Source organism: Gigantopelta aegis, chromosome 6 (genome assembly GCF_016097555.1).
Source record: "Gigantopelta aegis isolate Gae_Host chromosome 6, Gae_host_genome, whole genome shotgun sequence".
Classification (NCBI taxonomy): domain Eukaryota; kingdom Metazoa; phylum Mollusca; class Gastropoda; order Neomphalida; family Peltospiridae; genus Gigantopelta; species Gigantopelta aegis.
In genome coordinates, this window is record NC_054704.1 from 32,356,660 (window position 1) to 32,372,157 (window position 15,498).

Below are 15,498 nucleotides of genomic sequence, written 5' to 3' on the forward strand. Positions count from 1 at the left end.
AAAAGGAAATAAATTCATTATATTTATCTGATAAAACACTGGAAATAAATTCATTATATTTATCTGTTAAGTAACAGATTTTTTTATGTTACATCAAAGTTCAGGGAAGGGTACACAAACCCAGCACCCCCTTTAGACATGCAGTTGCATTGAGCTCTTTTATTTTAGCAGCTAAACGTCTGAAGTTATTCATTCTTTATCTCTGTTGGTGGGCCCAATGGGCTATTTCTTGTTCCAGCCAGTGCACCATGACTGGCATATCAAAGGCTGTGGTATGTACTACCATGTTTGTGGGATGGTGCATATAAAAGATCCCTTACTGCTAATCGAAAAGAGTAGCCCATGAAGTGGTGACAGCGGGTTTCCTCTCCCAATATCTGTGTGGTCCATAACCATATGTCTGATGCCATATTATAACAGTAAATAAAATGTGTTGAGTGTGTCGTTAAATAAAACATTTCCTTCCTTCCTTCCTTCTTTATCATAATAACAGCACAAAGATCTTTGTCAATACTGGTGCACTGATTGAAAGACAAAAAATCTCACAATGGATTAACACTGTAACATAAGTGTTTTCAGTATTATAATTTACATTTGTTAGCTGACATAGTCTAAATTACAAGGAGCTTGTGACTTGCTGTATGCTGAATCTACTTTATAGTTTGTCAGCAATATACTAGTATGAGACACTTGGGCACAAGAAGAAGAACATTTTAAAATACTGTAGTACACATTGCAATTGCTAAGTTAACAGAACACATAACTTAATCTTCCTGACACAAATGAGTGAGTAGGTCAGACAACGAATGTAAACTTGTTTCAGTATTGACTGTGTAAAATACTTCTACACTGGAAGTGAGAACATCTTTCTTTTACAGATTGGGCCAGGACAGTATAAACTATGTTGCAACTACATGTACACAAATACAACAAAAAATTATAATTAGACAACTGACATGAAACTGTATAACATTTATGGCATACATTAAATTGACAAAGTTTTGCCAAATTACTTTAATCAAAATGGAACAAAATAAAAAGTAACTAAACATGCATTTAAACTTTAAAAAAAAAGTTATTTGTAATCTGAATGAATAAATAGGCCTATATGAATGAATGTTTAATGACATCCTAGCACAATAAAAATACATCGGCTATTGGGTTTGAAGCTTGTAATCTGAAGTGGAATGACTATAAAGTCCAATACTCTGAAAAACAACTGATTCTCAATATTTAAAATAAGCCATTCTGCAATGGCTTGTACACAACTAAAAAAAACCCAAACAACTACCATGAAATGATGTAACACTTATGCCCAGCATTACACATTGTCGCCAAATTCATACTGTCTTAGTCAAACAAAATTTAAAAAAAGAGAGAGAGAGAGAGAGAGAGAGAGAGAGAGAGAGAGAGAGAGAGAGAGAGAGAGAGAGAGAGAGAGAGAGAGAGACAGAGAGACAGAGAGAGAGAAGAGAATTTGTTAAACATACTAATTCTCACATTAACTTAATAAATAACTAAAAGTATTATGAAATATAGCTATCAGATTTAATTTCAGTGTGCATTTGCAAATCTGACAAAGAACCCTTAGAACAATTTAGCTTGAGAAACCCAACAGATTGCACCAGACTAATACTTTTCAGACTCAGATGGATTACAGATCATTTGTACAAAAATCTATTCAACAAATTTGCTTTGGAAATGAACTTATGTTTACATCATCAAACTTTAATAATCACTGGCAATTAGGTGTCAAATATATGGTAAATTTGACAGGTGGTCTATTTGCTGCAATAATACCGGCAAAGTGTTCTGCTCAGTGCAAAACCATAGTTTTTATGTCTAATACTGTTTATCTCACCTATAAAAGACAACAATGTCATTTATTACCATACAGAAAACTGGCTGGAATAGGAAATCCTACTGATTTGGATATCATTAATATTTCTCATGCTGAAACATACAGAGGATTAATGACGGTTATTATGGTCTCTTTTTGTGGCTCAAACTCAAATACTCTTAGTTATACAATATCTACTTCATACTTGAATGCAGCTGTTAGTTAATGACTGTTGAAAAGCTGTCTACTTTATTCTCAGGAGCATATAATTGATTTGTGCAGCCATGGAATTCTAGAAAATGTTTTATACATGAAGGTCTGCAGACCTTTCAACCCTCGCTCTCCCAGAACCAATCTCTCTTAATGTCTATATCATTCTCTCCAGACTTCCCTTCCCTTTTTCATTTTAAAAATAATGCAAAACAGCAAACTGTATTTCTAAACTGCACTTTAATTGCAATGAACAGTGTTTTACAAACACTTACACAATTTACTCTCTTTTGCAAAATCAATCACAGTTTTTACAGGTTTTTGACATAATGCATGAACTGTTTATGGAAATTATACCAATAATAAATCTAAACTATTTTATAATACATAATGTACATTAGTTATCTTACAACTGTATCACCATAAATCTATGACTTGTTCTTGTCAAATGACACTAAGCATGTTATAAAGCATACCAAAAGTGTATGTCAAATAGTTACACAAGTCAAAAGGTGAAAACTCTTGTGGAAATATGAATTTAATCACTTTGCTCGGTAAACTAAAGTGCCCTACAAAAGCTGTAAGATATGCTTTGCCAATTGTGGGAAATGAATATAAAAGATCAGTTGCTGCTATTCAGTAAGTGTAGTTCATGTGACAGCAGCAGATTTGCAATCTCGGTATTTAAAAAAGTCACAATTTAACAATGTTACACACTATATCCATGGTTTAAAATATTCTATCATTAAAGATTTGGCTTTGTTTTTAATACTTTCCAAAAAGTTAAATACAGTCATACTTGTCCAAAATTAAAACTTCTGTTAAGAAACCACCTGTCTATTATCTCTGCCATTAAGAATTGTTTTAATTAAATCTTGTTAATGTTGTTGTTTTGGGTTTTTGGAGGGTTTTTTTTTTTTGGGGGGGGGGGGTTGTGGGGGTTTTTTTTGGGGGGGGAGGGGGGGGGGGTCATTTATACAAAAATATTCCAGATAGCTTAACTTATAATTAATTTTCTCATTCTGTTTGTAGCAGATAAAAAACATTATTTGAAATACCTACGGCTATTTTACAAATGTCAAACTTCTCACAAGTTTTGACTTCTGTTTCATATATATTTCATATAATATATATTTATTTTATACTTTCTTTATTCCTGAATTTTTTTTCTTAAAATGAGGTTGTTCAGATAACTTCTGATACCCATAAAATGTTTTATTAAGCTAAGACAGTGACTAATTCAACACTGTTTTACATTAAACATTTTCAGGTAAGAAATTTATTTTCAAAATGGGGTGAAGTAAAATTTTATGTTATATTTAGAGGACACTGGAAATACTGGACATCTAGCCATTTTTTTTTTTTTTAAATGGTCCGTTATCCTTGGGGTGTGCAGAGATGACAATTTAGGATATATATTATAATTATTAGGGTCCAAGGGAGGATGTGCATGGTGGTTTCACCCCCATTGCATCTACCAATAAATAACATAAATTAAAGCCACAGTTCTCTCACCAACAACAAAATTACCTACACGTATGGCCCTGAGGTCTGTAGTGCTTAACCAACCTCCATTAAATCTATCTATTTAAAGAGAGCAATAACAGTCATGCATTCTTTCCTGTCCTGGACAGAGAAGCCAGCCGAGGCCAGCACCTGTGCCCAGGACAGGCGTGTGCTACAACAGCTTGCTCTGAATGTGCACATTAAACACTCTGACCTGGCCTGACCTACTCATGCATTACACACAAACTATCAGAGATTTCACTAACAATAACTGCAAAGGGGAAATAAACTTGTAAATAGCCCAGCCTGTTTACTCAGTGACTGCTATGTTGACTACAGTTACTACACGGTTATAACCTGGTTTATGCCAACTTGACAGGAAAGTGTACTTCAGCTCTTATTAATCCTATCATATTATCAGGTAATATGATTATTAAAGCCGTGAAGGTGATCAAAATGTATGGCTCACTTATTTGAGAGGAAGATAACATATGGAATGATTTTTTGGTGACAAATGAAAGGAAAGAAATCTTTAATGACATCTCACCACATCGGTAAACAAGTGGCCGTTGTGTTTTTCACATATGGTAAATAAAATGATATCAAGTATAATATTTGATCTGGAGAATGTAATAAGGAAAGTACTACTTCCACATGGCTACTCTTATTATTTGCAGTAAGAGTCTTTTATCTTTTATAGCCACTTTCCCATCAAGAGAAGAGCAAATATCGCAGCCTTTGATGGAAAGAAAAAAAAGTTCAAGGTGAAGGAATGTTTTATTTAACAATGCACTCTAGAGTTATATGGTTAAGGACCACACAGATAATGAGATCTAGGAAACCTGCTGCTGTCACAACACAATGGGCTACTCTTTCCGATTAGCAGCAAAGGATCTTTTTCTTTACCCATATATGGTTATAAATATCTTTGTTCATAACAAAGTGTTATGTCCCACTAAAACACAAAGTAGGATGTAACACCTCGATGTCATCAGTCAAACGAGTTCAGTGACAAAATTAAAATTAAATATGGGTAATAAATTGATTAGGGTATGAAACTTGCTACCTTTTGTATCATGTTTATGTCCCTAAAGCGTGTGACATCTGAAAATTACAGGATTGGACAATACCACATCCTTTGTTAGCCCAGTAGTGGAGCACTGGCTGAAATGAGAAATAGCCCAATGGGCCCATCAAAGGGTCGACTCTAGACTGACTGCGCATTAGATGAGTGCATTACGACTGGGTTACATCCTGCCCCCTTCACACAAGCTGAATATTCTACCATCTCGCTGGCCCTAGTTGACACCTGTTTAACAGTGACCCCCCCCCAAAAAAAACAAAAAAACAAAAAAAACATGCTCAGATAAAGTGAAATGCCAATCCTCAGATGACCAACACTGGAGACAATATTTTTGTTTATGTACTTTGTTTCTATTAAACTACAATGTATATATTCAAATATCTGAAGTGTGACTAAATAAAGATTAATTGATTCACATTATTGCTTTGTGCGACTATTTTTGGCAAGCTTTGTCTGCATTGAAAATCAGTATGGTCGAATCCTCTTGAGTTTGCTTGAGGTCATATTTTGTTCCTACAACGCCGATCCTTTAGTAAACGACCATGTCTATATTTGGTCTATAACCACAGGAAATGTATTTAGCATCGCTACAATGAGAAATCTATACAGATGGATTTGCTCGAACAAGTTGTAGTAAATATAGATTTTACCTGCTATTGCCATCTTTAGTGTTGGGAATTTAATGAAAGTTTGTAATCGATGACTGGTTTGCACCAAGTGATCAATAATCAGTTAATAATTGATTAAATGCGCATTGTGCTTTTGGGCGTTTGTCACTGTTCACTGCCTCAATGAGCTGTAATGATACTGTGGTGCAGTGGTTAAGCCATCGGACTACAGAGTGGTATGTACAGGGTTCGCAGCCTGGTACCAGCTCCAACCCAGAGTGAGTTCTTATGGGCTCATGTACTAACCAACTAACAACTAACCCACTGTCCTCGACAGACAGCCCAGATAGCTGAAATGTGTACCTAGGACAGTGTGCTTGAACCATAATTGGATATAAGCATGAAAATAAGTTTAAATGAAATTAACGTAAAGGTTTTAAAGGAAAGGAAAGGAATATTTGTGTAATGAAACCTCAGCACATTTAAAGTATGGTGGTGCGGTCAGTCTAGATCGATCCCTGTTGGGGCCTGTTGACCAATGTATGTATATAAGAGAGGGCCTAGAAAGTTGGCAAACTTGTGCCCAATCCTTTTGCTTATGCAATAGTGCACCATGACTGGTATAGCAAAGGCTGTGGTATGAGCTATCCAGTCTGTGGGTTGGTACATATAAAAGAACCCTTGCTACAAATGGAAAAATGTACCGGGTTTCCTCTCTAGACTATATGTAAAAATGATCAAATGTTTGACATCCAACGATTAATATATGAATGTGCTCTAGTGGTGTTGTTAACTGAAACAAGCTAACTTTCTCAAACTATGGCTGTTTAATGTCTAACATGGTTATTTCAACAGTTTGTCGAGAGAAAGAGAAGAAGAAGAATTTTGTTTGTTTAACGATACCACTTAAGCACATTGATTTATGCACGACCGCTCTCGACTTATTTCAATGTCTGGACAGCTGATTGTCCCCAAAATGCAGCCACCTGTTGTCAAGGACAGGACTTAGCCCATGGTAAAGTGCTCACATGACTGGTACATCAAAGGCCCTGGTATATGCTGTCATGTCTGTAGGGTGATGAATATAAAAGATCCCTTGTTACTAATGGAAATATGTAGCGTGTTTCCTCTCTAAGACTATAGTATATGTAAAAAATTACCAATGTTTGACATACAATAGCCGATAAATCAATGTGCTTTAGTGGTGTCGTTAAACAAAACAAACTTTAATTTACTCCTGATGTAATCAAGACATCAAAAATGTGCAAATAACCATACACACTGTGAGTAAGTTAATGCGGTATCTGGCTTGTACCATGTTGAATGACGTGATAAGTGTGGCTATGTGAGAGGTGAAGTTTAAGATGTGATTTACCACACACTTTTGTCAATGAAAAAACAGCCTAAGAATGGTACAAAGAGAACTACTGCAGTGCACACTCTTTGTCAATGGGAAAACAGTCTAAGAATGGTACAAAGAGAACTACTGCATACTCTTCATCAATGGGAAAGCAACCTTAGCTCATATATAACCTTGGTATAAGAAAAAATAACTGAATTAAATTGATTTTGTATGACTAGATGTATTCTGGTACACAATATTCAACCCACAAATTGTATACAGGGGTTAGAGTTATTGGATGTTTTATAGCAACCTTACATGATAACAATAACAACTAAAATTTGGGTGATGTGTTTCCAATAGAGTTAGTATAGTTTACCCAATGATTATCGGATGGCATACATACAAGTAGTACAGGAAGGAAGGAAATATTTTATTTAACGATGCACTCAACACATTTTATTTACGGTTATATGGCATCAGACATACGGTTAAGGACCACACAGATATTGAGAGAGGAAACCCACTATCGCCACTTAATGGGCTACTCTTGTTGATTAGCAGCAAGTGATCTTTTATATGGACAATCCCACAGACAGGATAGCACATACCGCAGCCTTTGATGTTACAAGTAGTACAGAGCCTGCCATAAAGGTGATACCAGGCATTGATGGGTGGTTTAAAGATTTTGTAAAAATCTAAAAAAATTATGTAGTCTAGATATTTTGTGACTCCATCTCATAATCTTAAACTTCTGACCAAAAATCTGGAATTCGCAGTAACATGGAATCCTGATGAATTCTCAGCTTGGATATAACCTGGCATTGATCTTTCTCATATTCAATTATGCACAGAATTGAGTCACACTATCCTGAATTTGTTACATTTGTAACATGTAATTATGTTTGTGACTAACAGATCCTTTTTGAAGACTAAAATAATTTTGTAGGTACAAAACAATATATATATTACAAAGTAAAATGAAAAGTGAATGCTACAGACATTAGAACACACAAGCAAACATCCTGGATATACATTGGTATTCTAAACAAGGAAATGTTTTGAATATGTAATTCTAGTTGCCAAAAAGGCTCTGCTAGATTGAACAATCTTACAATGGCTTCAAACTCAGGACAGTCCCTTTAAGGACCACACAAAAGAACCACACAGATGAGAAGAAACCTGCAACTGCCACTCCATGGGTTACTCTTTGATTAGCAACACAGGATCTTTTATATCCACCACTCCACAGACATGATAGTACATTTTGTGCATTATGTTCCAATTGTGTGAAAGTCCATATAAAAGATCCCATCAAGACAAACAGCAGCAGGTTTCTTCCATAACATTAGTCATTAGTCACAAGTGTCAAGCCTGATTTAACCCTTATTTTCCTTTTCTATACCTTGGACTAGTCAAACTTGTATGAATAAGTCTGTGGAAATCATTTGATTCTGTGGGAGTAAATGGCCATATCTAGGTTTAATCTAGAATATGAAACCAATTTACATGCCATTTCTTTGACTAGAAAAAGATTGTTGTGATAGTTTGTACCTGGCTTCATAAATACCCAATAGAAGGTAGTTTGGTTTATCTCAAACACAAGTCTTCAATGCTACATGGTGCGAGACATAGCCCAGTGGTAAAGTGCTCGCTCGATGTGCGGTCGGTCTGGGATCGATCCGCGCGGTGGGCCCATTGGGCTATTTCTCGTTCCAGCCAGTGCACCACGACTGGTATATCAAAGGCTGTGGTATGTATTACCCTGTCTCTGGGATGGTGCATATAAAAGAACCCTTGTTGCTAATCGAAAAGAGTAGCCCATGAAGTGGCGACAGTGGGTTTCCTCTCTCAATATTTGTGTGGTCTTTAACCATATGTCTGACGCTATATAACCGTAAATAAAATGTGTTGAGTGCGTTGTTAAATAAAACATTTCCTTTCAATGCTACAGGTCAGCTTGAACCAGTTTGTATTAATAGTTTGCATCAGCTAAGATTGTGTTAAACGTGGCCAGTTAAAACATCAGAATGAGCCAAATTTGTAATGCTGAACAAAAGAAAGATTCCAAAGTAATACTTTGAACATAATAAATAAATTGTTAATATGTTTATGAATGCCTTCAACAATAGTGTTGACACTGGGTGTCAGCAAAAACTGGGTACATCCTGTGCTACCAAGATTTAAATTGTTTACCAATGCAATAAAAGCAAAGAAAAAAAAAGGATAATTTTGTTTCACTCTATGATACGTCAGTGATTGTTAGAATTCATTCAGATTTTTTCTTAAATTTTCATTTATTTGTGCTTACCAGTATTTATAAACAATTAAGCTTCAAACCAATTTGCCTCACCCTCCCCCCACCAAAAAAATATATAGCTGGAGACATCCCTAAATTATTCGATCCTCGAAATTTGTGGTGATGCAAAAGCAATTGCATAAAAAATTTGCAACAGCATTTTAATCCCGTCGTAAAATTGAAGAAATAAAATAATGTCTCCACTTGGCACTTGTTGGCCGATTAGAAGTATTTATTTGAATGAAATGTGCACCACTACGGGTATATCAAAGACCGTGGTATATGATATCCTCTCTGTGGGATGGTGCATATATAAGATCACTTGCTACTAATAGAAAAATGTAATGGGTTTCTTCTTTAAGATTATATGTCAAAAATTACCCAATGTTTCACAGCCTATGATTAATAAATCATTGTGCTCTAGAGGTGTCATTAAACAAAACAAACTTTAACTTTTAATTCTTTACAGTATGTACCCATTTTTAATTGCCGTCACAATGCTGTAGTAAATTTAGTTTACTTGACCATTCCCCAGTCATAGTTTTTCCTGCCCCAGTCATAGTTTTTCCTGCCCCATTCTTAGTTTTTCCTGCCCCAGTCATAGTTTTTCCTGCCCCACTAGTTATTTTATGCTAGGCCATACCATTTTCACCAAACCTTAGTTGTTATAAGACTTACTTGAAGACCTTTCTTCTTGAGATCAGCTTTGAGATTCTGAGAGAGCCGGACATCGGCAGGGTCGTAGATCAAGTACACAATGTCCGGCTTTGCCCTGTGGCCGCGAGCTCGGAGGTGCCAGTTGTCCGACTGTTTGTGCTCCTTGTCCAGTGTGTGCAGAATCTGCTGCATGATTTTCTTACGAACCGCACGACTGTCGATTCCCAGATAATTAACCATATCATTGTCTGTTAGTGACATCAGCAGAAAACCATCAACCATATTTTCAGCCAGGCTTTGGCGATAGAATTCTTTAATTCCCAGCTTAAAGAGCCATTCCTGCAAGTCATTGACATTCCACTGACAGATCTTTTTGTTCTTATACTCTCCAGTGAATTCCATGTCTGGAGCATTTGCCATTGTTGGGGGAGCATTCATTGTGGCAAATTTCTCAAGGTCTTCCATGATTTCTCCAATAACTATGGAAGTCTTTTCTGCCAAACTAAGTTTAATCTGACTGGGACCTGTTAAGTTTACAGATTGTTTTATTAACGTGTTAAACTGTTTGGGAATATCGGTCATGTCAATGGTGCTGAAATGAATAGGAAAAAGTTTCACAGAATTGGGATCAGTCTTTTGTCTCTCAATCAGAGCTTTTCCTTCGTATACAGAAACCGGACAACTAAAATAACTTTCCGACAAAAATAAAATTGCTGCTCGGCATCTTTCAACGGCCTCCATACGAAAAGAAAACCAACATGGACTGTCAGTATTTTTTTCATCCTTGTCAAACCAAATATCTTCCGCTAAGTTATTTTCTTTCAATTGTCTTGTTGTTTCAACTACAAACTTCCTTTCAAGAAACCCTGCATCTGGTGAATATGACACAAAAATTCCTTTTTTCATCTTCTTTAACTTGGACAGAGTTTGTGGTAATGGATTTGCATTTAAACTTTTACCTGTAGCCGCATTTACCGTAACTTTTGGTTTAGTTTCTTTGGCAAGTTCCTTGTTGGACCCCGGCTCTAAAGGGTTAACGTTATTCCCTGTTTCTCCTTTGTTTTTGACTTCGCCAGACATGTTCCCGTTTTTCACCTCCTCGTTTTTACTGTTGTTGTTGACAGTCTCGCTGCTGTCCTGCACCACGTCTTGTTTCGATTCCGTGACCACGTCGTCGCCGTCTGTTCCCTTCCCCATGTTGCGAACCACTTCCCCACAAGTGTTATCGTCGTTGGCGTCTGTCCCGTTATTCACTGCGACGTTGTCAGCCGCGATACTGTCGTTCTGGCACCCACCACTGCGTTGTTTGACGACTTCTACATCGCCTGCCTTGTCCTCGCTCATGGTACGGGTTCATTGAAAACATGTCATAGTTCTGTCCCGTCACTTACCGCCACACGCTTAAGCTTCGTTAGCAACCAAACAGTGTAGTTTCCGTCTGATCGATTCCTGATCGGCTGTTCCGTTCAACACCCTCGGTTAACAGACTCGCTTACTAAGGATAAACTTCGACTAATATAGTCATGATTGCTGTATATCTTACCGATTCTTAAGCTACGTTTTATTACATAACAACTCAAAACTTTGTTGGGACCATTTCAGAAATTATCATAGGGCAGGAAGGAATCAAAATTAATAGATGAATGATGCCTGGAGTTACGTTTATGTAGGCCTAACGTACAATACCCTTCCAGGCGGCCACCTCTGTTAAACAGTCATCTGTTTTAAAATTAATTTTATTTATAGGCTAGTTATTTCTATGCTTATATCCAATCCAATTAAGGTTCAAACACGCTGTCGAGGGGCATACACCTCGGCTACCTGGTCTGTCTATATAGGACAGTGTTGTCTTGGTGGTTAGTTATTAGTGATTAGTGGGAGAGAAGTCGGTGTAGGCTACTGGCTTTAGGTGTAAATTCCATTTGTCCGTAATCCATATGCGTATACGTGTACGCAATTAATGATGCATAGATAGGCACACGCGTAGGCCTACGGAGACACATACATGGGATATACTCAACCTATTTGCACTGAAAGTGAATGAAAACGGATTACGCATTGCAGACTACGTACACGCATACGGTTTACGGGCAAATGTAATTTGCGTCCCATTGATATGCCCATAGGAATGATATCTGAAGCTTGAAAGGGGGCACAATCTCTAATGGACGCGGCAAAGTCTCTAGTGGGGTTAAATCCATATTTTAAACCTTATTTATATAGAGTTGGAAAAACACAACCCAAACATTTTCGCCCTCACGTGTGTGTGTGTGGGGAGGGGGGGGGGGGCAATCCCCCTGTTCCTACGGACCTGAGCCGGTACCGGGATGCGAAACCAGATTTTATCAGACTTAAGTCCTCACTATACGACAAAGGCCGATGGACTGTATAAAGTTAATATAGAGCTTTTATCTCCTCCAAAACCATAATACATTTTGACTTAATTTTTTATTTTTGTTTAACATTAGAATAAAGATTTATATAAGATGTTTTGGAAAAAATCTTCAAATTCGGGCAAAAACAAGAGAAATTCAAGGGAAATGAGCTGGTCTGAAAAAATTTCACAATGTATTTTCAATATTCTATCCACAGTATTACTTGTAATCCATGTAAAAATGCATAGTGTTTCGTTAAAGTTTTGTTTTGTTTAACGACTCCACCAGAGCACATTGATTTATTAATTATCGGCTATTGGATGTTAAATATGTAGTAATTTTGACACAGTTTTCCATTAGTAGCAAGGAATCTTTTTTTATGCATCATCCCACAGAAAGGAGACGGATCTGGCTTCTCAAGATCTGTATTTCAGCACAGCACTACACCTTCAACGTCTATCGACTGTCAATATAGGGGTTTTCTTAACGGGATGCAACCCATCTCGTCCCTTTAAGCTGTGCACCCAAACGGCCTTAACAAGGCCACTCGCGTGGACATATCGATCGGACTTTAAACTTTTAGATCTGCGTTCAAAATTTTATGTCGAAATTAGTTCTTTTTTTTTAAATATTATTATATAGTCCGATCCTCTCTTCTTTCTCTTATTTAATTTTGAACTATCCTTCTAAAATGCTCCAAATTATATAAATATTCGGCCGAGCAGTCAATTCTTTTTTATTTTTGGCTTGTAACCTTTTTTATTTTTTTTTATTTAATCTATTAACTTTTTTACTAATTACTATTTTCAAAATTATGCTCATTTTCAGCCCCCCCCCCCCCCCCCCCCCTCATCCCGAGTCAGGCCACCGATCTTATCGGAGGTCGGACTCGGGATGGGCGTGTTCGAAACCCTAGTGGTATATGGGCACGTTAAACTAGTTATCATCATCATCATCACAGAAAGGATAGCACATGCCACGGCCTTTGATATATACCAGTCGTGGTGTAACCCTATATATAGCTGGTTTGGCAGTAATGCTAATATGAATAAACGTGTATAATCCAGATCTTAATTCTTGCAAAAATCAGAGGTGAAAAAAAAAAAAAGTCATAGAAAAAAACACAAAAACAAAAAGACAACCCAGGAAAAAACGGAAACGCATACATGGTATATACTCAACCTATTTGCATTGAAAGTGAATGAAATTTTGTTATATAAAAATTGTTACTTTTTTCCTGTGATTTGTTTTCGTATAATAAATTGTGATTTTTTTTTCTGTTACTTTTTTCCAGTCACCGCAACGCCATATCCTTCTCTTTTTTTTTTTGTAGGAACGCTTGCCGCAAGGGACTATTAAAGGGACATTCCTGACTGCTGCAATTTTAAAGGGACATTCCTGACTTTGCTGCAATTTTAAAGATAATATCGACTAACAAAGACTTTTTAACGATTGTAATTACATATCAAATATATTTTTCAGCATAAAATACTAGTGGCTGTATATTAAACGTGTTTCTGATCGTTCTAATATTTTCACTAGGTTAAATTTCATTTTATTTTGCTAAAAAAAAATAAAAAAATCGTACGTACGAAAAATTTTGAAGACAAAATCCAGTTTGGGCTTCTTACAAATATTAAGAGGACCAGAAACACATTGAATATACAGACACTGATATTCTAAACAAGAAAATATATTTAAAGTTACATTCTCTGGTTACCATATTATAACATCATGTACAAATGTGAAATACAAGCTCAAATGCACTTTTAAAAAAGTCGTGTGTGTTCGCTATGAACGGATATCGTCGCCTGTGCCGCCATAGTTCGGCAAAGCACAAACGACAGCCTGTTGTCAGTTAACACGAGCGTTTGCCGATTTCAAATTGTAGGGTTCGTCTCAAAAAATTAAAAGAGAAATCTTGCGCTGTACAAAGAACGTTCGGTTGAGGATACGGTACTAGTCTTTCGTTAAAACCGGTTTGATCTTGACAAAGTATTATCGACAGTCGTACCTTCCTATTTCAGAATTGCTATTTTATAAAGTGTTAGTAGAACTTTCAAAGTTTAGTTTGTATACTAGTAACACATTAATCATGTATATATTTTTAAAATAAAATATACTAAAGTAGACAATTTACGTTTTCACTTCTTAATTTTACGTGTTAAAATCGACAAATTCAAATAAATATTATTTCGTTTGGAAAGGTTAAAGTTGGGGGGGGGGGGTTGTTTAACGACATCAGCGTTAAAGCATATTGATTTAATAATCATCCGACCCCATACAACCGTAAATAAAATGTGTTGAGTGCGTCGTTAAATAAAACATATCCTATCTTCCATCTGCTGTTGGATGTCTAACATTTGGTAATTTTGACATATAATCTTAGAGAGGAATCGGGTGTATGTGCAGGGGGAGGGTATTGGAGGACGAAACCCTTACTTGACCAAGCTTAAAAAAAACTGAAATGTATTTTCTGGGGGAGCATGGCCCCATATAAATTTCGCTCATCAGTCTATAACCCCAACCCCGCTGAAATCCCTGCACACGCGCCTTGGAAACCCGCTACATTTTTTTTTAGCAAGGGATCGTTTATATGTACCATCCCACAGACAGGATATCACATACCATGGTCTTTTATATACCCGCCGATGGGGATCGATCCTAGACTGACAGCGCATTTCCAAAAACCACCTTTTTAGGTCTAAAGTAATGAATAAAAATAACATATAATCTTGAAAAAGGTTACGTAAATCGAACACAGTACCCTCTTCCTCTACTCCTAGAGCGTTACGTAATTAGTAACACCCCCCTTACATGTAAGGCGTATGCCAACAGCTGGCCACTGTCAAAATTTCATGGCAAATCCCCCACCCACCGACCCCTGGAAAGGCGTTGTACCATACCTCTATGGATATAAATATGTTTTGGAGATATGAGACGACCCCTCAATCAAGACAGTTAAATTTGTTCAAAAATTACGAAATCTCACGTGATCTCTTGTTGGGGAATTCTATACTTGTGATAAGCCAATGAAAACCGAGATCGGTAAGAGCCCGTCAAAAGTGTCCAACTTTCTAAATACTGGCTTTGTTTTTGTCCTGGATAAGCCAGCGTAGTGAAACCAATGCGGAGTGCAGCGTCACAGGTAGATGGACACGAATACCCCTACATGATAGAATATGTCCCCTCTGCAACAGTAACGACATCGGAGACGAGTTCCATTATATACTTAAATGTCCATTTTTTAAAGAACCCAGAATTATTTACTTACCACAATACTGTCAATCAAAACCTAATACATATACATTTTATAATATCTTCAACAGCAAGAAAACCGGTGTCCTTCGTAAATTGTCAATTTTCTGTAAATTTATTATGAATACCTTTAAGTCCCCCAGCTAAAATACCTATTTGGATATGTATTTTATGTATGTATGTATATATAAATATATATATATTTGTTTATTTATTTATTTATTGGAAATACTTATACGTTTGCCATCTTGTCAAAATATATGTATAATTGTATTATGTACCTCATATGCCGTGGTTTACGGCCTGAGAGTAAATAAAG

The 15,498-nt window shown here is 36.5% G+C and overlaps 1 protein-coding gene across 2 annotated transcripts in view; it reads right to left on the bottom strand.

Moving 5' to 3' along the window:
* Positions 1–10,902, bottom strand: part of LOC121374871 — a 31,063-nt gene extending 20,161 nt beyond the window's left edge. For both annotated transcript variants that reach the window (XM_041501980.1, XM_041501981.1), the window contains exon 1: positions 9,568–10,902. In XM_041501980.1, coding sequence (XP_041357914.1) covers positions 9,568–10,890 — 1,323 coding nt within the window. In that variant the 5' untranslated portion in view covers positions 10,891–10,902. The remainder of the gene's footprint in view (positions 1–9,567) is intronic.
* Positions 10,903–15,498: the final 4,596 nt, after the last annotated feature.